The 24,921-nt window shown below is 38.1% G+C and overlaps 5 protein-coding genes and 1 pseudogene across 9 annotated transcripts; 5 read left to right on the top strand and 1 right to left on the bottom strand.

Moving 5' to 3' along the window:
* Positions 1-1,244: 1,244 nt before the first annotated feature.
* Positions 1,245-3,377, top strand: LOC120008046 (L-type lectin-domain containing receptor kinase IX.1-like). The gene is made up of 2 exons (XM_038858550.1): positions 1,245-2,909; positions 3,013-3,377. The coding sequence occupies exons 1-2, from the start codon at positions 1,245-1,247 to the stop codon at positions 3,349-3,351; spliced, it is 2,004 nt and encodes a 667-aa protein (XP_038714478.1). The 3' UTR covers positions 3,352-3,377.
* Positions 3,378-3,754: 377 nt separating this feature from the next.
* LOC120007018 lies at positions 3,755-5,235 on the top strand (annotated as a pseudogene).
* Positions 5,236-6,867: 1,632 nt separating this feature from the next.
* LOC120007015 (L-type lectin-domain containing receptor kinase IX.1-like) lies at positions 6,868-9,522 on the top strand. Its single transcript, XM_038857161.1, has 2 exons — positions 6,868-8,943; positions 9,046-9,522. Exons 1-2 carry the CDS (start codon positions 7,270-7,272, stop codon positions 9,385-9,387), a joined length of 2,016 nt encoding a protein of 671 aa, XP_038713089.1. The 5' UTR covers positions 6,868-7,269; the 3' UTR covers positions 9,388-9,522.
* A 61-nt stretch (positions 9,523-9,583) lies between these two features.
* On the top strand, positions 9,584-11,258 carry LOC120007016 (UDP-glycosyltransferase 74G1-like). 2 transcript variants are annotated; one of them, XM_038857163.1, is made up of 2 exons: positions 9,584-10,356; positions 10,466-11,258. In XM_038857163.1, the coding sequence occupies exons 1-2, from the start codon at positions 9,718-9,720 to the stop codon at positions 11,183-11,185; spliced, it is 1,359 nt and encodes a 452-aa protein (XP_038713091.1). In that variant the 5' UTR covers positions 9,584-9,717; the 3' UTR covers positions 11,186-11,258. The 2 variants fall into 2 exon arrangements, with proteins under 2 accessions (XP_038713091.1, XP_038713090.1); XM_038857162.1 differs by having other exon boundaries at positions 10,463-11,258.
* A 1,792-nt stretch (positions 11,259-13,050) lies between these two features.
* LOC120007509 (probably inactive leucine-rich repeat receptor-like protein kinase At5g48380) lies at positions 13,051-16,132 on the bottom strand. Of its 2 annotated transcripts, none has more exons than XM_038857776.1 (3): positions 15,807-16,132; positions 14,558-15,520; positions 13,051-14,397 (listed from the first exon to the last, which is right to left on the bottom strand). In XM_038857776.1, the coding sequence occupies exons 2-3, from the start codon at positions 15,395-15,397 to the stop codon at positions 13,354-13,356; spliced, it is 1,884 nt and encodes a 627-aa protein (XP_038713704.1). In that variant the 5' UTR covers positions 15,398-15,520; positions 15,807-16,132; the 3' UTR covers positions 13,051-13,353. The 2 variants fall into 2 exon arrangements, with proteins under 2 accessions (XP_038713704.1, XP_038713703.1); XM_038857775.1 differs by lacking the exon at positions 15,807-16,132 and adding an exon at positions 15,648-15,775 and having other exon boundaries at positions 13,354-14,397.
* Positions 16,133-18,207: 2,075 nt separating this feature from the next.
* Positions 18,208-24,545, top strand: LOC120007187 (FRIGIDA-like protein 3). 3 transcript variants are annotated; one of them, XM_038857380.1, is made up of 5 exons: positions 18,243-18,398; positions 18,603-18,669; positions 20,632-21,683; positions 23,284-23,456; positions 23,902-24,545. In XM_038857380.1, the coding sequence occupies exons 3-5, from the start codon at positions 20,642-20,644 to the stop codon at positions 24,316-24,318; spliced, it is 1,632 nt and encodes a 543-aa protein (XP_038713308.1). In that variant the 5' UTR covers positions 18,243-18,398; positions 18,603-18,669; positions 20,632-20,641; the 3' UTR covers positions 24,319-24,545. The 3 variants fall into 3 exon arrangements, with proteins under 3 accessions (XP_038713309.1, XP_038713308.1, XP_038713307.1); XM_038857381.1 differs by lacking the exon at positions 18,603-18,669 and having other exon boundaries at positions 18,208-18,398; XM_038857379.1 differs by lacking the exons at positions 18,243-18,398; positions 18,603-18,669 and adding an exon at positions 20,070-20,110.
* Positions 24,546-24,921: the final 376 nt, after the last annotated feature.

Below are 24,921 nucleotides of genomic sequence, written 5' to 3'. Positions count from 1 at the left end.
AAAAAATTGCTTCCCCATGTTGATTAGACAGAGTATTAGAGATTATGGAGAAATGGTGGAGTAATAAAAATAATACGAGGATGGGAGATTATGGAGAAATAATGGAATAATAAAAGTAACGAATATTTAACTTTTGAATAAATGACCCGCTGGCCCGGCCGCGAATAAACGAAAAATGACGGACGGGCTGGGCCAGCCCATCAAGGCACTGGCAGCTTTGTGGGCCAGGCTCACATTACATAGTACATATCTGAGTGTATCTGTGTATGACTCACCTTTGTACTAGTTCGCAGGTGTGGCCGAGAGTTCTGCAACAGAATTGTAAGCATAACTCCGAAATTTTGAGCATCTCATCTACTATTGCAGAAGGGACAAATGAAGAGATTCCATGGACCAAGTCGCTATTGGCATCAAGCAAGCTCTTTGGTCTCTGTTGATTTACGTCGAGCTGTAAGTAATTTTCGACTCTCAAATCTCAGTACTTTGGGAAATATGTTAAAGCTTTTTGTCTATCCACCATTGTTGCATCCGGCCTTTTCTTTTCTTTTTTAATTCAGCTTTACCAATCTCGCCTGGTCCGCCTTGGGTTTGAATAAATAAGGTTATTTTGCTGAAGTTCACTTTGTATCAAGTGCACACCAGATGTTTGAGAGTTTGTCTCGCTCTTTATTGAGTTAATTTCTGCCGGATAAGGCTCAGGTTGGCTTTTCATTGTTATTGATTGTTGGGTTTTTTATTGTTTGATAGTTTGTCTTCTTTGATATTATGCCTAACTAAAAGTCTAAAATCGCCTACCAACCTGGACTGGAGTGGAGCTTTGCTCTGCATTGTGTTGGTATTAACAACACCCTGCTAAAAAGGAGAAATACAAACAAAAAAGGCCAAGTTTTAATTCTTGTTGCCTGCTATTTATCAAATGAAATGTCTTAATCAAATACTCCACATCCAGATACAGCTAGAAGGCTAGAGTATCATTTTCTTGCAAATACCGTAGAGAAGGCAGAAGGAACATTTATGGATAGATACATTTGCACCAGGCGCGCTGCGCTTTCCCTTGCCCAGATGGTCGCCCTGTCTTGTAGCTCCATCTCCATTAAATGCTTTTGATTTTCACTTACTCTCTTGTCTTCCCTGTGTTCATTTAAGTCATTTAAGCCACTTCATCGCCATCCCAAGTACTTGTCCAATATTTCCATTTGATCCCCAAATCGATTAAAACAGTTACTGGTTTTGTTACTCCTGTCATGTCTGTAATCATATACTTCTTTCTATTATTCTTGGTCTCTCATTCAACTCCTCTGTCATTTGATTATGCAAGTTTTGACCCTAGTAATCGTGAAATAAGGTGCGAAGGTGGTGCTACTTTTGTAGAATCAGCCATCCAACTCACACCAAATCAAATTTGGACTACTGGACATGCTCGGTGTGTGGAACCCATGCATCTTTGGGACAAGGCCACCGGAAGTCTCGCAGACTTCAAAACCAACTTTTCCTTCGCCATCGATTCCTTGAACAATGCGTCACATGCTGATGGAATAGCTTTCTTTATGGCTCCCCTTACTTACCATATGCCAGTGGATGCAGATGGTGCTGGCATTGGTCTTGCGAGCGGGGACGACAAGTTCAACTCATCTGCTAATCCATTTGTTTCGGTGGAATTCGACACCTATCATAATATATGGGATCAAGAGAATGATCATGTGGGTATAAATATCAACTCTGTAAGGTCCATACAAAGCATGACATGGTATAGTAGTCCTATGGATGAGAAATTAATGAATACTTGGATAGATTACAATTCTACTGCAAAAATTCTAAGTGTTGTCTTCACTGGAATTAAAGATGCTGTGTTCTTAAAGCAGGAGCTTTATTATGAAATTGATCTTAGAGATCACCTGCCAGAGTGGGTTAATGTTGGCTTCGCTTCTGCAACAGGGATGTATTCTGAAATTCACCTTCTTCACTCTTGGCACTTCAGCTCAAATTTGCAAATCAACACTCCTTCACCTGCCATGCCTAGCATCAGTCCCGGTGAAAGAGCTAACTACAAAAAATTGTATTACATTGGTGGTGCTGTTTCATTGGGGGTGGTTTTAATTTTAATGTTTCTATACTTGTGCAAGAATAGAATTGGAAGATTTCATATCAAGAATTGGTTCTTGGAACTGATTAAGAACTTGACGAGGGAAAAGAGACCAGCTGCAGATTCTTCGAGGGATGTTGAATTTCAAAATCTCGCCGGTGCTATGAGGATTACATATTCAGAATTGGCTCGTGCCACCGATAACTTTGCAGCAGAAAGGAAGGTTGGGGAGGGAGTATCCGGTGTTGTATATAGAGGCTCTTGGAATGGTGAGGATATTGCGGTTAAAAAGTTTAAAGGAAATTCAGGGCAGGAAATTATAGATTATGAATCTGAAGCCAAGGTAATTAGCCAGTTGAGGCATAGACATTTGGTGAAACTTATTGGCTGGTGCCACGAAAGTGCAGAATACTTGCTTGCTTATGAGTACATACCTAATGGTACTCTTGAATCACATCTTTTCAATCGGCCAAGCATCTTATCATGTGAAAACAGATACAAGATTTGTAGAGAAATAGCCTCTTCTATACATTACTTGCATGAAGAATATGAACAATGCGTGTTGCATAGAGATGTTAAACTAAGCAACATCATGTTGAAATCAAATCTAGAAGCAAAGTTGGAAGACTTTTGCTTAGCCAGATTTGTTGAACATGAAAGCGGCTCAAGAAATACGGCAGTTGCCGGGACCTTAGGATATATGGCTCCTGAATATTTTCAAACAGGCAGAGCCACCAAGGAGTCAGATGTCTTCAGCTTTGGAGTTGTTGTCTTGGAGATTGCTTGCAGACGAAGGCCGATGATATCACATGCTGACGGAAGAGAGGTACATATAAAAGCTAGTGTTTAGTATGCTCCCTTTCTTCATTTACCAACATTTATCTCATTTTTCGTATTAATTCTTTTCATGCATTTGTTTGTGCACTAAGGTTCCCATAAGAGAATGGGTTTCAGAATTTGAACAAAATGGGCGGCTTCTTGAAGCAGCTGATGATCGTCTAAGAAGAAATTTTGATGAGGACCAAATGAAACGGTTGTTGGATGTGGGTCTCAGATGTGCAAATCCAGACTCCGCTTCTCGACCATCAATAAGACAAGCACTTGATTTGCTGCCACCCTTGCCATCTACTTTGTTCTGGTCTGTACTTTCAGACATGATCCATTATATTACTGCAACATTTGGAGGAAGCCCAAGCAGAAATCCAGGTCGTCATGATGATTCATCCCAGTTTGCTTCTTCAGCCTCCCTTGCCCGCTATGGTTCTTGAATCCTATTAAGATTTTATGTTCTGTATAGTTCAGCGTGTCGTCTGCATTTTAGTGGCTTGGACATTTATCTAAAAAAAATTGAAAAAAAAAATTCTATTATTGATAAACTCCCAAGTCTTTTGTCCTTGATCCCATGAAAAAAAATACAAGAGATTGATCCATTTGGACCACTGTATTTGATCTTGATCCAGATGACGCATTCCTAGGTTACATCTTCAAATCAAAAGGATTGCTAGCAAAATGTTCTTGTTAGCTGGCACTAATATTTATATTTTACTTAGTTTTACAAAGATTATATAACATTTGCCGGATAGAGAATGTTCTTTAATGTTAGTTTCTTCCTTACCTTTGTACAGATTAGCACTTTAAATTTCCCCTGTTCAAGTGAAACAGATAGGAAGAGAGAGTTGCAGAAACTGTACAAGAAACAGAAATGGAGAAGCATGAGAGAGCCTACAAACCTCATGTTATGGTCCTCCCTTATCCTGCACAAGGCCATATTAACCCCATGTTACAGTTTTCAAAACGCTTGGTCTCCAAGGGAGTCAAAGCCACGCTGATAACTACAATATTCATCTTCAAGTCCGTGCCAGCAGGCAGAGGACGACGGTGGTTTCGCACTGGCGGAGAATGACGAGGTTTATCTGAGAACCTTCAAGGCTGTAGGCTCACAAACTCTGACAGAATTATTCAAGAAATTGAAGGATTCAGGGGTGTCCATCGATGCAATTATTTATGATGGATTCTTGCCATGGGCACTTGATGCTGCAAAGCAGTTTGGGGTACTTGGAGCTGTGTTTTTCACCCAATCTTGTGCTGTTAACAGCTTATATTACTATGCCAAAAGAGGAAAACTTCCTGTACCTCTGTTGGAACCAACTGTTTCTCTTCCTGGGTCGCCTCTGCTTAAAGCTTCAGAGACACCATCGTTCTTATGGTTCATATCCAGCTTGGACTGATATGGTCCTCAATCAATTCTCCAACATTGATGAAGCAGATTGGGTACTTCTAGTTCTCAATACTTTCTGTGAACTGGAAAAACAGGTAGTTTACAAACTATTTTCAGTACTTTTTTCTTCAATCTTGTTCATGATTTTATGTTATTAAAGCTTTTGACTTTGTGGGTTCAAATTTTTTATGATTAGGAGGTCGATTGGATGGCTAAACTATGGAGGTTAGGGACAGTTGGACCAACACTTCCATCTATGTACTTGGACAAAAGGCTTGAAGATGACAAAGACTATGGCATCAATCTCTTGAACCCAAACAAAACTGCTTGCATGAGTTGGTTACACAACAAGCCTACTGGTTCAGTGGTCTATCTGTCCTTTGGCAGCATGGCAGAACTGGGATTAGAACAGATGGGAGAAATAGCTTGGGGACTGAAGAGAAGCAATTGTCACTTCTTATGGGTTGTTAGGGCATTAGAGCAAGCCAAATTGCCTAAAAACTTTATAGAAGAAACATCAGAGAAGGGTTTGGCGATGCCATGGTGCCCCCAGTTGGAAGTTTTAGCCGATGAGTCAGTAGGTTGCTTTGTGACACTGGATTCAATTCTGTTCTTGAAACTTTGTGCTTGGGTGTTGCAGTGGTGGCAGTGCCACAATGGACTGACCAGATTACAAATGCCAAGTATGTGGAGGATATTTGGAGAATTGGGATTATAACTGAAGCTGATGGGAATGGGATTGTGAGGAGAAAGGGTGGAGAAGTGTATAAAGGAAGTGCAGGAGGGAAAGAAAGGAAAAGGATCCGCTGGCATTGTACCTCTATTTGATGTAGAGTTAGCCATCAGTGTAACCACTTGCACTGATTAAAAAAAAAAAAAAAATCTGCCGTGTATGTGATAAAAAAAATTTAAAATTTAATATAACTGATTATTAGCCTCCTACATAATGGTTCTTACATATATTAATAGTTGTCAAAATCCCAATTTTGAATACGATCTTACAATATTATATAACCAAAACGATGCGGATTGATTTAAAATCTCAAAATTCATAAGATCTTCCAATCTTCTTTGATCTCATCGATTTTACAATCTTACCGATTTTAATCTTAATGATTTCATTATGGAGTCATGGGTTTATTGGTTGTGGTCTATTAATAATGTACTTATGTTTCTAATCCTAGCTTTTGTTGAAAAATCGATTCTAATCCCAGTTTCTCTTGAAAAATCGCTCACATTGGCATTACGGCTATCGTTAAAAGATAATACGTGATGTCGTCTACTTTGCCAAATATTATAAATAATAACTAAATTTAATATTCCTCTTCGTCTTAATTTGTAGTCTAGCCTTTCATTCCAAGTAGTATTTTGTATTTTCTCCATGACATGACACGTCATCTCTAGTTTGACAACCTTACATGTATTGAATTGGATGGTAAAAAAAAAAACTTCATATATCTTTTTTGATAAATTGACAACATGTACTCTATGTTTAGATTCATTGCCTATTTGGCAGGGGTGGCTCCACAAGCGGAGCAGCCCACGGAGCCGCTTTGGGTTCCGCCATGCCAAACAGGTGATTTGCCCTAGTAGAGGAGTGGGACCCACTCCAAAAAACTACAGCTTTTTTAAAAAGATTTAATGTGTGAGTCCCACACTTTTTATATAAAAAATTAAAAATATTATTATTTTACTAATGGAACCCACCTAATTGTGTTTAATGATTTAAATATAATTATATTTTAATAAAAAATATAAATGAATTATATTTATGCATTTATAATTATTATAACAATAAATTTAATATTGAAATAAAATAATTAAAATTTAAAAATACAAATAAAATATTTATACTTTTAAGACTTTTAATTTTATAGGTGTTTAATTTGAATACATAATGATAAATTAAAAAAATACAATAAACGTAACAAAATTTATTTGATTAATTAAATATGAATTAAAAATTAAATATATGTAAGAAAATTAATTTTAATAAGAATTATATTTAATTATTTATTAGATTACTTTTAATATAAAAATAACAAACTAATATTATAATCCTTTATTTCAACAGTTTTTCTGCTAGCGTCAGTTTTTAGTTCACCAAATACTTCACAGCTTTAAGCTCAATATATATTTTTCATAGTATTTCTGCTAGTATTGAAAATCAATTTTTTCGTTGTACCAAATAGAGGTGTCAAACACCTTAAGAGCATATACTCTAACAAAAATTAGTATATACTCTAACCTATACGCGCGGTTTGCCATACTCTCCGTCAAACGCACTCTAGTCGCCAGCTTGTTGGTTTAACCCATGCGGTGTTTTGTCAGCAGTTGGGGCCTTGTCATGTAATTGCTGTCCTCACCTTCGGGGATATGAGTTCTGCAACAAAATTGTAAGCATAAACTCCAAAATTTTGATCAGTTGGACAAATGAATTCTAAGTAAATTTGTTCTCTCAATACTTTGGAAAATAGGTTAAAGCTTTTGTCTATCCACCAGTGTTGCTTGCAGGCTGCAGCCTGGCTTTTTTTTGAATTCAGCTTTACCAATCTCGCCTAGTCCGTCTTGTGCCGAAGTTCACGTTTGTATGGATCTGCACGCCAGATGTTTGATGGTTTATCTTGCTCTTTATTGAGTTAGTTTCAGCAGGAATAGCACCAAGTTGGCTTTTCATTGTTTGTTTTTTTATAGCTTGATACAGCTAGAAGGCTAAAAAATATGACTTTCTTGCTAGTAACGTTAGAGAAGGCAGATTGGTAAAAACATTTGATCGGGGATGTTCTTATTTCTTAAGGTTCTGGTAGCTGGGTCTCCATCTCCATTAAATACTTTTGTTTTTCACATATTCTCTGCCTCTCCCTATGTTCATTTTAGCCACTTCATAGCCATCCCAAGTACTTGTCCAGTATTTCCATTTGATCCCCGAATCAATTAAAACAGTTACCGGTTTTGTTACTCCTCCGTCATGTCTGTTATCATATACTTCTTTCTATTAATACTGGTCCCTCATTCCATTGCTCTGTCTTTCGACTATCCAAGTCTTGAGTCTAGTAATCCTGAAATAAGGTGCGAAGGTGGTGCTACTGTTGTAGAATCAGCCATCCAACTCACACCAAACCAAGTTTTGACTACAGGACATGCTAGAGTTGTAGAACCCATGCATCTCTGGGACAAGGACACCGGAAGTCTCGCAGACTTCACAACCAACTTCTCCTTCACCATCGATTCCTTGAACAATGAGTCAAACGCTGATGGAATGGCTTTCTTTATCGCTTCCCTTAATTACCGTATGCCTGTGGATGCAGATGGTTCTGGCATTGGTCTTGTGAGCGGGAACGAGAAATTCAACTCATCTGCTAATCCATTTGTTGCGGTGGAATTTGACACCTTTCATAATATATGGGATCAAGATAATGATCATGTGGGTATAAATATCAACTCTATAAGGTCCATGGACAGCGAGACATGGTATAGTAGTCCTATGGATGGGAAATTAATGCATGCTTGGATAACTTACAATTCTACTATTAAAAATCTAAGTGTTGTCTTCACTGGAAATAAAGATGGTGTGTTCTTACAGCAGGAGCTTTCTTATAAAATTGATCTTAGAGATCACCTGCCAGAGTGGGTTAATGTTGGCTTCGCTGCTGCAACAGGGAGGTTCTCTGAACTTCACCTTCTTCACTCTTGGCACTTCAGCTCAAATTTGCAAATCAACACTCCTTCACCTCCAGCAACTGCCATGCCTAGCATCAGTCCCGGTGAAAGAGCTAACTGCAAAAAATGGTATTACATTGGTGGTGCTGCTCTATTGGTGGTTGTTTTAATTTTGTTTCTTTGCATCTGCAAGAATAGAAATGGAAGAAGATTTCATATCAAGAATTGGTTCTTCCAACGGATTAATAACTTGAAGAGGGAAGAGAGATCAGCTGCTGATTCTTCGAGGGATGCTGAATTTCAAAAGCTTGCCGGTGCTCAGAGGATTGCATATTCAGAATTGGCTCATGCCACCAATAACTTTGCAGCAGAAAGGAAGCTTGGGGAGGGAGTATCTGGTGTTGTATATAGAGGCTCTTTGAATGGTGAGGATATTGCGGTTAAAAAGTTTAAAAGAAATTCAGGGCAGGAAATTATAGATTATGAATCTGAAGCCAAGGTAATTAGCCAGTTGAGGCATAGACATTTGGTGAAACTTATTGGCTGGTGTCACGAAAATGATGAATACTTGCTTGCTTATGAGTTCATACCTAATGGTACTCTTGAATCACATCTTTTCAATAGGCCAAGCATCTTATCATGCGAAAACAGATACAAGATCTGTAGAGAAATAGCCTCTTCTATACATTACTTACATGAAGAATATGAACAATGCGTGTTGCATAGAGATGTTAAGCTAAGCAACATAATGTTGACAGCAGATCTAGAAGCAAAGTTGGGAGACTTTGGTTTGGCCAGATTTGATGGAGATGAAAGTGGCTCAAGAAATACGGCACTTGCTGGCACCTTAGGATATATGGCTCCTGAATATTTCCAAACGGGCACAGCCACCAAGGGCTCGGATGTCTTCAGCTTCGGAGTTGTGGTCTTGGAGATTGCTTGCAGAAAAAGGCCGATCATACCGCTTACTGACGGAAGACAGGTACATATAAAAGCTAGTGTTTAATATGCTCGCTTTCTTTATTTACTAAATTTATCTCATTTTTCGTGCTAATTCTTTGCATGCATTTGTTTGTGCACTAAGGTTCCCATAAGAGAATGGGTTTCAGAATTGAAACAAAACGGGCGGCTTCTGGAAGCAGCTGATGATCGTCTAAGAAGAAATTTTGATGAGGACCAAATGAGACGGTTGTTGGATGTGGGTCTCAGATGTGCAAATCCAGACTACGCTTCTCGACCATCAATAAGAGAAGCACTTGAATCGCTGCCACCCTTCTCGTCTACTTTATTCTGGTCTGCACTTTCGGGTATGATCCATAATTTTACTGCAAAATTTGGAGGAAGCCAAAGCAGAAATCCAGGTCGTCATCGTGATGATTCATCCCAGTTTGCCTCTTCAGCCTCCCTTGCCCGCTATGCTTCTTGAATCCTATGATTGTCGGCATGATGATTTATTTTCTCTATGTTTTCTGCATTGTAATGGCTTGGAACTTTATCTTCCTTTTTTTAAAAAAAAAAAAATTCCACTGTTGATAAACTCCTTTATTATTGGTCTCTTAAAAAAATCCAAGAGATTCCTCCATTTGGACCACTGGATTTGATCCTGATCCAGATGACGCATCTCTATGTTACATCATCAAATCAAAAATAATGCTGGCAAAAAGTTCTTTAATGTTTGTTTCTTTCTTACCTTTGTAATATAAATTCCCCTGTTCAAGTGAAACAGATAGGAAGAGAGACTGTACAAGAAAAAGAAATGGAGAAGCATGAGAGAGCCTGCAAACCTCATGTTCTGGTCCTCCCTTATCCTGCACAAGGCCATATCAACCCCATGTTACAATTCTCAAAACGTTTGGTCTCCAAAGGAGTCAAAGCCACTCTGATAACTACAATATCCATCTCCAAGTTCATGCCAGCAGATCCAAATAGCCTGATTGATGTTGAGACAATATCTGATGGCTTCGACGATGGGCGGAGCCACGATGAGGATTTTCTAAGAAGCTTCAAGGCTGTAGGCTCACAAACTCTGACAGAATTAATCAAGAAATTGAAGGATTCGGGGGTATCCATCAATGCACTTATTTATGATGGATTCTTGCCATGGGCACTTGATGCTGCAAAGCAGTTTGGGGTACCTGGAGCTCTGTTTTTCACCCAATCTTGTGCTGTTAACAGCATATATTTCTATGTCAAAAGTGGAAAACTTCCTGTACCCCTATCGGAGCCAACTGTTTCTGTCCCTGGTTTGCCTCTGCTTAAAGCTTCAGAGACACCATCTTTTGTTAGTTCTTATGGATCATATCCATCTTGGACTGATATAGTCCTCAATCAATTCTCCAACATTGATGAAGCAGATTGGGTTCTTCTCAATACTTTCTATGAATTGGAAAAACAGGTAGTTTACAAACTGTTTGGTTTTCAGTACTTTTTCTTCAATCTTGTTTATGATTTCATGTTATTAAGGCTTTTGACTATGTGGGTTTTTCATTTTTCATGACTAGGAGGTAGATTGGATGGCTAAACTATGGAGGTTAGGGACAGTAGGACCAACACTTCCATCTATGTACTTGGACAAAAGGCTTGAAGATGACAAAGACTATGGCATCAATCTCTTGAACCCAAACAAAACTGCTTGCATGAGTTGGTTACACAACAAGCCAACTGGTTCAGTTGTCTATGTTTCCTTTGGCAGCATGGCAGAGCTAGGAGAAGAACAGATGGGAGAAATAGCTTGGGGATTGAAGAGAAGCAACTGTTACTTCTTATGGGTTGTTAGGGCACTAGAGCAAGCCAAGTTGCCTAAAAACTTCATAGAAGAAACCTCAGATAAGGGTTTGGTGGTGCCATGGTGCCCCCAGTTGGAAGTTTTAGTCCATGAGTCAATAGGTTGCTTTGTGACACACTGTGGATTCAACTCTGTTCTTGAAGCTTTGTGCTTGGGTGTTGCAGTGGTGGCAGTGCCACAATGGACTGACCAGATTACAAATGCCAAGTATGTGGAGGATATTTGGGGAACTGGGATTAGAACTGAAGCAGATGGGAATGGGATTGTGAAAAGAGAAGAGGTGGAGAAGTGTATAAAGGAAGTGCATGAGGGAGAGACAGGAAAAGAGATGAAGAAAAATGCGAAGAAGTGGAAGAATTTGGCCAAAGAAGCCATTGATGCTGGTGGAAGCTCTGAGAAAAACATAGATGAATTTGTGGCTTATCTAGTCAGCTCTTAGGGTTGTATCAAATATCAATCTTCCAATTCTTGTTAATGATCAGAAATAAAACTCAAGTGTTTGTTTCTTTGGAGTTTTTTTGTTGATTTTTGGAGTCACTTTTTCTCTGGTTCTTCTCTTTCCCATGTCAAAATCTGCCGACACATGTAAGAATCAGACAGAGACCTAGACTGGTTTTGTTTTTTAATCAGTAAATTATTGCCTGAAAAAGGATTATTTAATGGACATTAGGGCATCAAATTCATGGTTCTTGTTGAACGGCACATCAATGATCAAACAAGACTTTGAAATCTCCGTCTTTGGACTAGCTCGGCGTATGCCGGCATCTTGTAATTAAAGTCGAAAATGCAGAGCAAACGCATCAAATAACGAGGCATTTCGTTCATAACTGAATGAGTGTAAAATAAGGTAAGCATGAAATGAGTATGAGTTGAGGGCCGTGTGACAATGGATATGAGGCGAGCGTGAAAATATTTGTAGGAAATAAAGAACGAATATAAGTGTAAAAATTTTAATGCTATGTAATAAGGGTATAATAGTATTTTACATATTAAAACTTCACGGTGAGAATAAATGATTGAATAAGTTTAAGATTTCACTCTCCCAAAATCTACCCGAACTAGAGAATGAATGATACTCTTACCCTCATCCCACCCTCATTTCACTTTTTAAATACCAACTAAATGTCCCGTAAGCTCGGTTTCTTTCTTTCTTTAATAAAACTCTGTTTAGTGATTTAACTTTATTTGGGTGAAATGTATCCCTGCCACTTCCTTGGGCATGCCCATGAACTTCTGTTTAACATAAGTTGAAGCAATCTGCCATCCAAATCTCTTGCACGACCTAATGGACTCTCAGCCAAAGTGCATACCAATACCTGTGCTGTTGGACTTTCAAGCAAAATCCTAAACTTTGCACAGATTTGCACACTGTGAAGCAAACTTAACTCTGGACATTACATGGAAGCAGTAATCTGCAATCGCAATGGCATCCTGTCGGACCTGAACACACACTTCATAAGACTAAACAACCCGTAGATAGAAAGGGAGAAAGCAAAATTGATTGTCAATTCTGTGTCCAAACCGTTTTCCGGGCAGCAGACATTAGTACATTACTCAATTGCATCCAAACCGTTTTCCGGGTAGCATACAAGTCTGAAAAAAAACACATCTAACAGAGAGTATAGCATATAGCCATTGTTGCGCTAAGAATTTAAGTCGTCTTCTGTTGTCGGTTCATGGATCAACCAACCTTGTATATATATGCATACCATACTTTTGAAGTAGATAAAAGGCAGGTATTTTTTTTTCTGACAAAGTAATAGTTTTGGATCCAAAATGTCATAAGAAAGAACAGTAGAGTTCAGGAACATCTTATATAGACTAAATACATACAGTAACTTATCTGATTATCTATCAAAAGAAAATAATTCTCACAATGATTTGAGATGAGAGAAACAAAATGATCGTATGATCCATGGTAGAATACCTATTAAGACTTTGACTATGATCCCATTGAGGGATTCATCCTCAAAAGGTAGAGCTACCATAATTTTTAGAACTCTAACCTAATCCTGCAGAGTCTCTTATCATTTCTAATCACTTCCATCCATATCTTTTTTGGTCTTCCTATTTTCTCTAACAAAGTTTTTCCCTCATAACTTAAAATGTAAAACCATCCATTTTGTTGAAAAAAAGGTCACTCTATCCTTGTCAAAGTGTGTAAGCACACCTAAGCCTCTGTTTAATTAAGTAGCATGTATGTACATTCCCAAGTTGACAAATTTTTATGAATTCTAGAAGTGCATCTCTTTGTTTGAAGAATTGTACAAGAATAAACAAACCACCAGTAACAAGAATATCGGGTATTAAAGCACGGGGATTTCACTAATACTTGTGGAATCATCGCACAAATCACAAACATTAATTAAGGATCCTATATATTACCATAATGTAGAAAACTTAAATCACAAACAACAAGTAATGACGAAAAATATTGTCTTTGAGACGATCCTAACATATACTGGAAGACTTGCATTAGGGCTATAAGAGCGACCTCGGTACTTAAAGGTCAAAATGGTCTTTTAACTAAAACATCAAAATGAATATGTATTCTCATAATTTACAAACACCACATAACATGTAATGGTAAGCTTCCTTCATACCTTTTCAGTACTGCTCTTTAACATCCCGGGCAACGATAAGTTCTATATGATCGGTTGCATAGGCATCAGCAGAGTCTGAAGGCATCATCAATATCTCATCATCAGTGGTAAAATGGTATCGTTCCCCAATAGCTCTTAAGAGCTGGTAGATTTCATACATTGTAGGCCTCTCCTTGGGAGCTGGCAACACACAACTACAAGCAACTTTGAGAAATTGGAAAACCTCACTATCAACACCCTTTCCAACCAAAAATTTGTCAATGGCATCATGGAGTTGAGAGTTATGTGACAGATGTGTTATCCATTCAACTAAACTTCCCTTAAACTCTTCAAGAGCTTTAGACACATGGGTAGGTTGCTCACTCGTCACCAACTCAAGAAGCACAGTCCCGAAACTGAAAACATCACCTTTAGGTGTGGCCACCAGAGTTCGTGCATACTCCGGAGCAACATAACCCAAATCCCCAAATTCTCCATTCACAAATGTACTCAGATGTGTATCAATTGGGTTCATTAGCCTTGCAAGACCAAAATCAGATATTCTGGGCTCAAAATTTGCATCTAGTAAAATGCACTTAGAGCTTATGTTGCGGTGGATTATACGGGGATTGCAGCTGTGGTGAAGCCATGCGAACCCCCTTGCTGCCCCAATTGCAATTTTGAGCCTCACGGACCATTCCATTTTGGCCCTGCCTGTTGTAGTTTCACTGCCATCATCCACAAGATGTATACAATCATGCAGGGTACCATTTGGCATGTGCTCATAAACCAAAAGCCTCTCCCTACCAGCCAGGCAAAAACCTAAAAGGGAAACCAAGTTGCGGTTCTTCACACTACCTATAGTAGCCATCTCAGACACAAATTCTTTTTCAGAGTGTTGAGAATCCTGCAACCTCTTAACCATAAGAGAAGAGCCATCTTCAAGCACTGCTTTGTACATGGTCCCTGTTCTTCCTGAACCAATGATATTGTCTTTGCTGAAGTTGTTGGTAGCCTTCATGAGATCACTTAATCGCATTTTAGAAATTGACTTCTCAAACATGGAAACCTGAGAACCACAACACCTTATTACTATTAAGAAATGTATTTAATTGACAGACTTGTACTTTGGGAAAAGAATATCTGAAAATCAAGCAAATTTGCAACCCTTAAAACAGGTAATAAAATATTTTACTGGATTCTAAAATAGATGCAGTAAATTAGCTTGCCTTGATGCCTTTTGTTCCCTTCAAAATTCTTGCCCATTTATTTCCTTCAGGATCATCATCCTTCTTCTTCATCATTGACACCTTACGGAAATAGAACAGCATGCCAATACCTATACCTATAGCTGCAACAGTCACCCCACCAATAGCTGCCCCAGAGATAATTCCTGTGTTACTGCTCTTTGAAACTGACGGGCATGGATCCAATAATTTCCCACACAGTCCTGGGTTGTTTGCATAACTGTCTGCAGTAATGCTAGCATTGATAAAGTTCGGAACTTGCCCAGACAACAAATTGTTTGCAACACTAAATTCCTTCAAACGACCAAGCAGGCCTAGTTCCAGTGGAATCTGACCACTGAACTTATTACGATCAAGTTTAAGGACATTCAAATATGAACAATTTGCAAGATCAGAAGGGATCTCTCCTGAGAAATTATTGGATGAAAGATCCAGAGTAGTCACAAAATTAATTATTTTGGAGATATTAGACGGAATACTTCCATTAATCTCATTGCTTGAAAGATCCAAACCCGTTAAGCTCGTGCAGTTCTGAATTCCAAGAGGAAAGGGGCCCTTGAGTCCCATATCAGAAAGCCGGATATTCAGGACCTTACTTTCATCTGGATGCCAACACTCAACCCCGGTAAATCTACAAATGAATCCTTCCGTGTTGTTGTTAAAGTCCCACGAAGTATCCAAGATTTTAAGAGGGTCTTCAAGTGTATGTTTTATACTCTTCAAGCAGTTAATATCACTCTCAACACCATCGCTGAAACTAAAACTAAGCAACAACCAAACAGAGACACCGGCAAAAATCCCAACAATCCTGTTATTCAACATCGTGTTCGTGGAATAACCAACGTAAATTTACACGAGAAATTCCAGAAGCTGTAACTTAATGCAGCATACGAGAGCTTCAAGTCGCAAACTCACAATAGACTAGCTTTTCGCAAACATCAAAACCTAATACAGGAAATAAGCCAAACTTAGCACCCTTTGCAGAAATGCACTTGAAAAGAAAAGAAAAAACAAAATTAAACAAATAAATAAACAAGATAGATATGCAAAAGGCAACAATTGAAACCACAACCTTATAAATTCAATCGGCACAACAAGAACTAACAGACAATTGACATAGAAAAATCCGACGTTGACCCAGTTGAGTTGACTCGTATCTTGATCAACACAACCCTAAAATCCCAAAAACTCAGACTAAGAACTAAAATTTAAAAAAAAAAAAAACTCTTACCAGAGATTTCGCAAGCTGTACCTCAAGAAGATCGAGCTACCCAGCTCCGAGCTTTTGAAGTAATGACCACCCATCTCTCTTTCCACAGAAAAGACGACCCCTCGAGTGTGAAAAAAGTAAGTCTCCGCTATGATTTCAATATTCAAAGCCGTGAAAAGGGTATCAAATAAACGAGATGAAAAAATTAAAAGTACGCTGTATGCCCGTGTGAAATGAAGAGTTGGTAGGGTCTCAGTTCAGCGGGTCAAAGACGTTAAGGCCATTTTCTTCTTTCAATCAAGCTCTGCAGAGGACGACTGGAGGGGTGTAGAACAAGAGGGCAAAGACTTTCTGACTTCTGAGTGCTCTTGCTTGACTTTGCTCGCTTGGCTTTTCCCTGTAATAATAAAATAGTGCGAAAGACATGAAGATTAATTAAAAGCTAATTAATTATAATGACTTCGTACTTCACTTGCCGTCCGTTTTTCTTTCCACACTCAAATTAAATATTTCATTCACACAATTATCCTCTGTTTTGATCTGGTTTACGAATCTAATGATATTTTTTTTATTTCAAATAAAAATTTAAATTAATATAAAAATTCTGAATCATTAAATATAAATTAAAAATATTTTATATTATTTTATGTTCAAATTAATTTTTATTTTAGAAAAAAAATTTGTTAGCAAAGCCTGTTGTAATTTTTCTACAACGGACCGTGACTAGCAATTTTATTGACTTATTTTGAGTGGCCTACTTTTTTAGTTGGGTGGGAAAGGAGAAATGGAGAACACACCCCACCCCACCCCACCCAAAACTATGAACACGTATTCCCTTTTTAACCTATACTTTTTTAACTTATGGTCTTTATCTAACATTTTTCTATATTTTCTCTTTATTGTTAGTCAAATTGCTTTTTTTAAGGTCAAATTGCCATTTGGTTCCCATTTAGAGGTACGGACAATTATGTTTAAATTTTAATATATAAATAGAAATTCATATGTTACGTTTTTAAATTTTTTTATGGAGGATAAATAACTTTTAATTGGGATTTGTTGCTATTTTAAGTGGTATTTATTTATAGAATAATGCACGAATTTAATGGGTTTATCCCATACACCCTGAAAGGTAATAACAATTAACAACGACTCTCACTAACAAATTGTGATTATTATTATTGTTATTTAGTGAAATTTTCACTAAGCAACATAATATACATTTAAGAGTGTATTAAGTTATCAAAATCGTCTTTACGTAATAGTCCATTAAATATTGCATCCATCTATACTGATGTAGGTCCAACCCATTAGCACGATATTGTTTGTTTTGGGCCTTCTATCGACAGGCTTCATACTAATTAAATATGGATGCTCATATAAAATACTTTACGCAGGCGATGTGAGATAGACAAATGATCAATCATTTTTCTTATGGAGGACCTTCTGCATCACTACCTCCTATCCTCAAATACACACGTCCTCGTGTGATTCCACATACATCACACCCAAGCCTCACCTCTGATACTAAATTGATGTAGATCCAACCAACTAACACAACATTATTTTCTTTGGGCTTCCCACCCACATGGCTTCAAAACGTGTTATACTAGTTAAGGATGAACACTAACATAAAACATTTCATAACTTCATATCCAGGCGATACGAGATATAGGAAGGACTAGTCAGGTCTTTTTACATCATTACCTCTCCTACTCAAATAAACATTCTCATGCACATGATCCCACATACATCACTCGAGCCTTGGCTCCGATATCCAATTGATGCATGCCCAACTCATTAGCACAATATCATTCATTTTGAGCCTCCCACCCATGCTTCAATTCCATATAAGAAAATCTAACCATAGATGTATTATTGTACCCTTTGAACCTAAAGCCAAACACGATTTGTGGACATTTTTATCTAATCAACAAAAGTAACCACATAAAGATTGGTAGCATAGAACTCTGTGCCTTTAAGCATGAAAATAGAGGGAGTTGGTATGCACACTCTTCTCTTTTCAAGCATTGAGGAGACCTTTTGCTACCAAATTTTAACGGCATTAACTAATACACACTTTAAATTTAAACACAAAACTTAGTTGTGGATGAAATATTTTCTCTCAAGACGGAGAGATCACGGCCCTCCAACAGAACACGGTAGCCTCTCGATTCTGATCTGATGGACACGAAAATGACAGGTGGGCCGACTATATGGTGAAGTTTGGGTGGGCTGAAGACAAAGCCCATTGGGCTGAGTTCGGAATTTAAGGGCACGTGATATGAGTTAAAATGATTAAATGACTAAGGGACACCAAGCAGTTTCACTGGAACCAGTCCCAGACAATGACAGCCCAGAATACCAGACAACAATTTTTTACTTTATGAAGTAGCAAAAACGCGGGTGCCCCTTAAAAAGCAAAGGAAAGAGGGGCTCAGGTCTGCGATATCTCTCCGCCCTTTTGCCTCCTTGAACTTTCCTCTTTCTCTAGGGCTTGCACTGCAGAGCAGCCAGCCAGCCACTCGCACACACACGCACACACTCCGACAATGGATCAATAATCTCGGCGAATTTCTTCAGGTTCGCCAATTTCACTCGTTCTGTATCAATCTGGTAAGCTTTCATTTTCAAACTCTCTTGTGTACTTTTTATCAAGTTTACTTCGTAGTTATCGTCAGATCGGCTTTTATTTTTTGGGGAGAAATAGCTTCATTTCTTGTGGAATTTAATGATTTTAGCTCTTAAAGCTTTGGCGAGCTTGCTGGAAGCTTATTTAGGGAGTTCTTTATCTTTCATATTTTTGTTTCATCTATTTAGGGTTTGTGTTTTCGATACCTTAGTTTTGGCGATCTTTTGCTCCATCATCTTCTTCGGTGAATTAGTGGTAAGTTGATAAGTTCTTGTTTTACTATAGTCATATAAGCGCAGACTTTGATTACGGTTAGGATGCATTTGTGTGCTTGGTGATTTGTTCAGCTATTATCTATTTTCGTTTCTTTTTTTTTAATATGTATTCAACTGGTCAAATCAGTGTATGTTCTTTTAGGCTTCCGATTATCTTTGGAGCCTTTTGAGAATATGATAGTTGACTGTGCTTGCAGATTGTATAGTAATATAGGATGTGTATGCTCGTACCAATACGTACTTTCTCTTGCTGTTTGGGTTTAGTGGAGTAGCTCAGTTTTTTTTTTCTTTCTATTTAAGGATACTAGGATAGATAATTAGTTATCGCCTTTCTTTTTCTTTGTTGAAAGAACAAAATTAAAATTATTTTTTGTTTTTGGATCTGGACTTGTCTTATGTCTAATTCCTGTTAATTTGGGTTGATTATTTGTAACTGCGTATATAAACTGTGATCAGTTGGCTCTTTGGTTAATCGAGGTTGATTTTTTTTTGGTTTACCATGCTCTTTCTAGTTTCTTTAATCCTGAGGGTCGACTTGAGAGTCCGTTCTATTATTGCCATGCAATTTTGACCTAACAAAACAAGAACGGAATCACTATCTGTAGAATTTGTCAATTTGAACAGTGCAGTAGCAATAAATGCGAGAATATTTACTTCCATAATCTCACTATTTATTTGATTTTTCTTTACTTCACAATAACTCGGGATTTAATCCCATAGAGATGATAACTCTTTCGCCTGTAAATGAAATATCATGAATAACAATATCTGAACTATGAAATCGATTCATCGTCGAGAATTAAATAGTATAACATAGGAAGATCCTTTATCCATACTGACTCCAAATTTCATTAATTTATTTTTATAATCTCTTTTCCCCCATTCATTGTTTTGTCTAAATGTCTGTTCTTCATTTGACGAAGTATCATCTATCACCCTTTGCGCTTACATTGGTTGCATACAAATTACAAACCCAAAGAAATGATAAAAGCTAAAGACAGAGAAAAAAGGAGGGTGAAGGAAGAAAATTCTGTAGGTGTAGTAATTTACTAGTTGGGCCTGACACTCTGGGCCTGACACTCTGACTTCCATGTGAGTTGGCACGTTTGGAATGCACGAGGGAGCTATTTAGTATGTTTACAAATTGGGACTCATTTTCCATCCCCTTCTGATACTCAATCTGTGGCGTTGAAGTGGTAAAAGTTCTTTGATGTAAAAATTATGTATTTGTTGTCTATAAGGGTGTATCCCACAACTGATTCTTGCTTGTATATGCTGTCACACCATGTGCAAGTTTAACGGCGAACCCATGAATGCACAGGGCTTGAGTTAGCTTGGGAGGAGCTGTTGAATGGTGCTTCTGGTGGGGGGTTTCTAGCCTATGGGCACAGTGATATGGATTGTTTTGGTCTCACTTCTAGGTATTCATGAGATAACAGTAACATTTTAGTTGTGGGATTTTTGTTGGCCAGGATGGGGGTTTTGAAACTCTACCTCAGCCTCATGCAATCTGTGCTTAGATTTTTCTATTTCAGGTCTTTATTGAGCAGTTAATCGGGTGTTTGAGTATTAAATTAATTATATATTGGCCAGCATTGTGTGTGTGTACATGTAGAATTGCTTGCTTGTGTTGTCAACTGACAGTTGTTTCATTAGTAGTAATATTGCAGCTATTAGAAAGAAGCTTGCTGCTTGTAGTGGTGTTTATTATTGTTTGTTTTACTGTAAAGTTGAGTTGTTTTGTTCATTTTTCAAAGGTTGGTTAAGCTTTTCACTTCCCCCCCCCCCCTAGTTGGTTTTCTTTCTCTCCTGTTTCTCTAAAGTTGTAAATTCATTCATGTACAACTTTTTTGGCATTTCACACATATTCTTTGTTATGGAATATCTTTTAAGGAGCTGGTTTACACCTCTCGGAATAATTGATTTTCCCTTTTCCCTTCAGCTCTCCTGCCATGGATGACAATGAATCAGTTTCCATGCTCATGGACTCTACAACCTCTAAGATACAGCAGCTTCAGAAAGCATTTGCTGAACTGGAAAGTCAGCGAGCCGTAACTCTTAATCTGAAATGGAAGGAACTAGAAGAACATTTCCGTGGGCTCGAGAAGTCCTTGAAGAGACGCTTTCATGAGTTGGAAGATCAAGAGAAGGAATTTGAAACTAAAACAAGGAGATCCCGGGAAATCTTGAAGAAGCGTGAAGCAGCTGTGGGGGCCAAGGAACAATCTTCACTGGAGAAGCTCCAAGGGAAGAGAGATGCTGCTGTCTTTGCTATTACTAATGCTCTGGACAAGCACAGGAAGGCATCATATGTGGAGACTGCTGTTGTTACTAGTGATGAACAATTTGAGGCCCCAACTGCTGAAGAGAAAGATAACATGTCTTCTGAGAACAGTTTAGAAGACCCCCTAAGTTCTGAAATTGGAAGCATGGAGGTGAAATGTTATCCACAGTTAATCAAACTATGTGAAGAAATGGACTCAGAAGGGCTCCACCAATTTATATCAGACAACCGTAAAAACCTTGCTGCTCTAAGAGAAGAAATTCCATTTGCATTGAAAGCTGCAGCAAACCCAGCCTATTTAGTGCTGAATTCCTTGAAGGATTTCTACCCAACAGAAGTACCAGCTATCGATGGGAAGAAGGATTCAAACCTATTGGGTCTCCGCCGAACCTGTATTATGTTAATGGAGTGCCTTAGCATTTTGTCAACATATACGGATCTTGTTTCTGTATCTGATTTAATATCTGAAGCGGTTAAGGAGCAGGCAAAGAGAATTGCTGAAGAATGGAAACCGAAGTTGGAAGCTCTTGATTTGGATGCTAGCAATGGGAACTCCTTGGAGGCTCATGCATTTTTGCAACTTATGGCCAGTTTTGGCATTGCCTCCCATTTTGACGACAAAGAATTATCCAGGCTAATACCGATGATCTCTCGTCGTCGTCAAACAGCTGATTTGTGTCGTTATCTTGGACTGTCAGACAAAATGCCGGGTATGTTGTTCACTTTGGTAGAGCTGTCAATGATGAAATTTAGTGTCAATGTTATGGTTGAGAATATTGGGTTTTACCGACCTAATAATTCTGTGAAAACCATAAACTAAGTTTGCATGTTTTTGTGGGCGTAGTTAGTCAAATCAATTTTATAATCTTTGGACATGTATCTGATTCTTTTAGTTTGCAAGCATTATTACAACTAATTACTTCTAGGTTGGAAAATTCAACTAATAGTGCCTACTGTAAATTTTCTTTTACTAGTGCAGTAGAGATTTGTTAAGGAGCACCATGGGGGTGCAGCCCAAAGGATAGGTACAACACAGTTTGGCTAATGCTGTTGAAAGAATTTCTACAAGACTCAGTTAGTCACAATTTTACATTATTTAGCCAATCTATAAAATGAGCAAAACAAGTTTCTTTGTCTATCAAGATTCTGCTGTTTTTATTTGGCTGTAAATGTACATTTCTTTTTTCTTCTAATGGTCAAAATAACTTGCTGAGGGATTTTCTTCTGTGTAGTTGCCTGCACATGGTTTTAGATTTACAACGATGACAGTTTCTGAACTAAACTTCTGGTACTTCAATGTTTCGACGTTTCCACGTTGCCTTTTATCTGGCTGGCATTTCTGTAGCTTGCAGCCTAATGTTAAAAATTAAAATTGTTCGCCACCTAGGGTTACAGTTTCAAATCCTTTGAAACAGCCTGAAACTTTCAGCCTAATGTTAAAATTGTTTTACCGCCCCCTAGGTTCAAATCCTTTGAAACAGCCTCTCTGAATATTGGGGTAAGGCTGCATACATTTTGTTCTTCCCCGACCCCACTTCCACTGCACTCGCCTCATTTGTGGGAGTTGTTTAACCTTTAACGATTTCTGAAGTACTAGAGACACTAGTCTTGTTGTTTTTTCTGGTTAAGGCAACCATTCATTTTGTCCTTGGTAACCTAAGGCCTTGTAGAATTGGGGGATGCAAGGGAGCATATCCTGATGCTTCCGAACTATGAAGGATCGATGATGTAAAAGCTCCCTTGAAAAGCTGAGTGTGAATCCTTCCCAGAAAATGAATAATTTCTGTTAATTATATGATCTCTTTTGGGTTGTTTGTATGATTGTATCTGTAATAAAAGTTGACCCCTGGAGAAAGCCTGCTGTTCTGTTTCTCTTCGGTTTTAGTGTGCGTGAGTTGAAACTTTTCTGAACAATGTCAATAATTTTTTTTTTTCGATCTTTGTGAATTGGGATAGTTTGGTGGCATTGTACTTGGATAAAGTGGATTTGAAGTAGATGATATAAGAAGTTGAGAAACCAAATTCTATCTTTCATGTCCAACACCTTTGTTATTTGTTACAGTGGTATTATGCTTGGATAAGAGTTTTAGCATATTTGATAGCACGAGCCTGTCTATCTTGTTGCTTGTAAAATGATTAGGTTGGACATGGTTGGTGCTCCTTATAATAAAATAGTCTTTTTGCATTCGAAGGAAATGGATTTAGTCTGGATGATATAAGAAGTTGAAATTATCTTCAAACGTTTTGTCCAACATATGTTATTTGCCTCGTTAACTACTTTTCCTTTTTTTTTTTTCCTGAAATTCTCAGGTGTAATTGAAGTGCTGGTAAATAATGGAAGGCAAATTGATGCAGTTAACCTGGCTTTTGCTTTTGAGCTTACAGAGAAGTTTTCACCTGTTCCATTGCTGAAATCCTATTTGAAAGAGGCAAGGAAAACTTCTTCACCCAGCAAGCCAGGAAACATGTCTCCTTCCGGACAGGTGCATTACTTCTTTAAATCACATGGTGTTAGGAATAATATTTTGCCTTTTTCTAAATTGCGGTTGGAAATGCATATAATTGGCATTGATTCTGGATGCCACCTGAACCTTGAGCTCAAGAGAGGGCTTGTGGCTTCATTTTGAACAGTTACCGGGAATTTACTTTTGAAACTTTGAACATTCTCTAACCAGCATTTGTCCATGTCCAATCTTTGGTAGTATTTACATTTTACTTTTCTCGCTACTCGTTGCTTTCGTCTTCCTCTTATCCGGCCCCAGTAGTGTATTGGAATCTTTTGAAAGTGAAAAGTGATGATGAAACAGAATGTAGCTATATCCAACATGTTGGGAACTTGAATGTGTGTCCTTTGTTTGACTTTGCCTAAGAATTTAATCCTTTTGTAGATGCAGTTAGATATTGTTAACATACTTTATCATGTTTCAGAATGAAGTCAATGATCGGGAACTGACTGCCCTTAAAGCTGTGATGAAATGCATTGAGGAGCATAAGCTCGAGGAGCAGTATCCTGTGGACCCACTCCAGAAACGGGTTGTTCAGCTGGAGAAGGCTAAGGCAGACAACAAAAGGGTAACTGAAGTTGTTAAGCCTCAACCCAAAAGACCTCGTGCTAATGGTGTAGGTTGTGGGCCTCGTGTCACTAATGTTGCCGCTGAGATGACATTCTACCCTAGAGTTGCTGACAGGTACCCACAATACGTGTATGACAGACCATACATGTACACCGCACCTGCTGACAACCATGTTCCCTCTCTCATGGGTTCTGCCACCTACGGTTTCTCTCCTAATCATGGCAATTACTTTGGAAATGGTTACCAGTATCAGGCCCCATATCTTCACTAGTTTAGTAAATATCGCAACAAGACTCTGTTTAACCGTTAGCTTAACCCTTCAGTTATGTGATCTGATGTTGCAGTTTATGAATTAGTACCTCCCCCCACCCCCCGAAAAAAAAATTCAAAAAATTGTCTTGTTAATTTTTATTCTGGATGTACAAGAAGATATTTTGATCCTCTAATATGTGAACTACTCTGTTTTCATGTGTATATGACTCTGCTTATTTTGTTGCTTATCTCTTTTTGTTCTTTTTCCTCTTTTTCATCGATTCTTCCTCATCTTGGTATGTTTCTCATTCTTTTTAGTTGTGGTGACTTTGGTGGGATTGTTGTTACTGTGGTTTCGGGTGATTTGTTGCTGGTTTTTTCTTGAGTTGTGGCTGTTTTTTCTAAAAATTTCCATGTCCTCCCCCTCCTTTATGCAAACTTTTGTTTGAAAGTGTCTCTTTAGCATATTTTCTTTGATTTTGGTTTATGTTAAGATTGTATTGGCGGAGCCAACATGGGACAAGGACCCAGAAGATTACAATGAGCGACGTTTAGGCCTCATTTAGTTAAATCTCCAAAAATTTGACTTTGCCTCCACCTGTTACTAAAGAGCCACGGAGCT

The sequence above is a fragment of the Tripterygium wilfordii genome, chromosome 10 (genome assembly GCF_013401445.1).
Source record: "Tripterygium wilfordii isolate XIE 37 chromosome 10, ASM1340144v1, whole genome shotgun sequence".
NCBI classification, from domain to species: domain Eukaryota; kingdom Viridiplantae; phylum Streptophyta; class Magnoliopsida; order Celastrales; family Celastraceae; genus Tripterygium; species Tripterygium wilfordii.
This window is presented reverse-complemented; position numbering and strand designations above follow the sequence as displayed.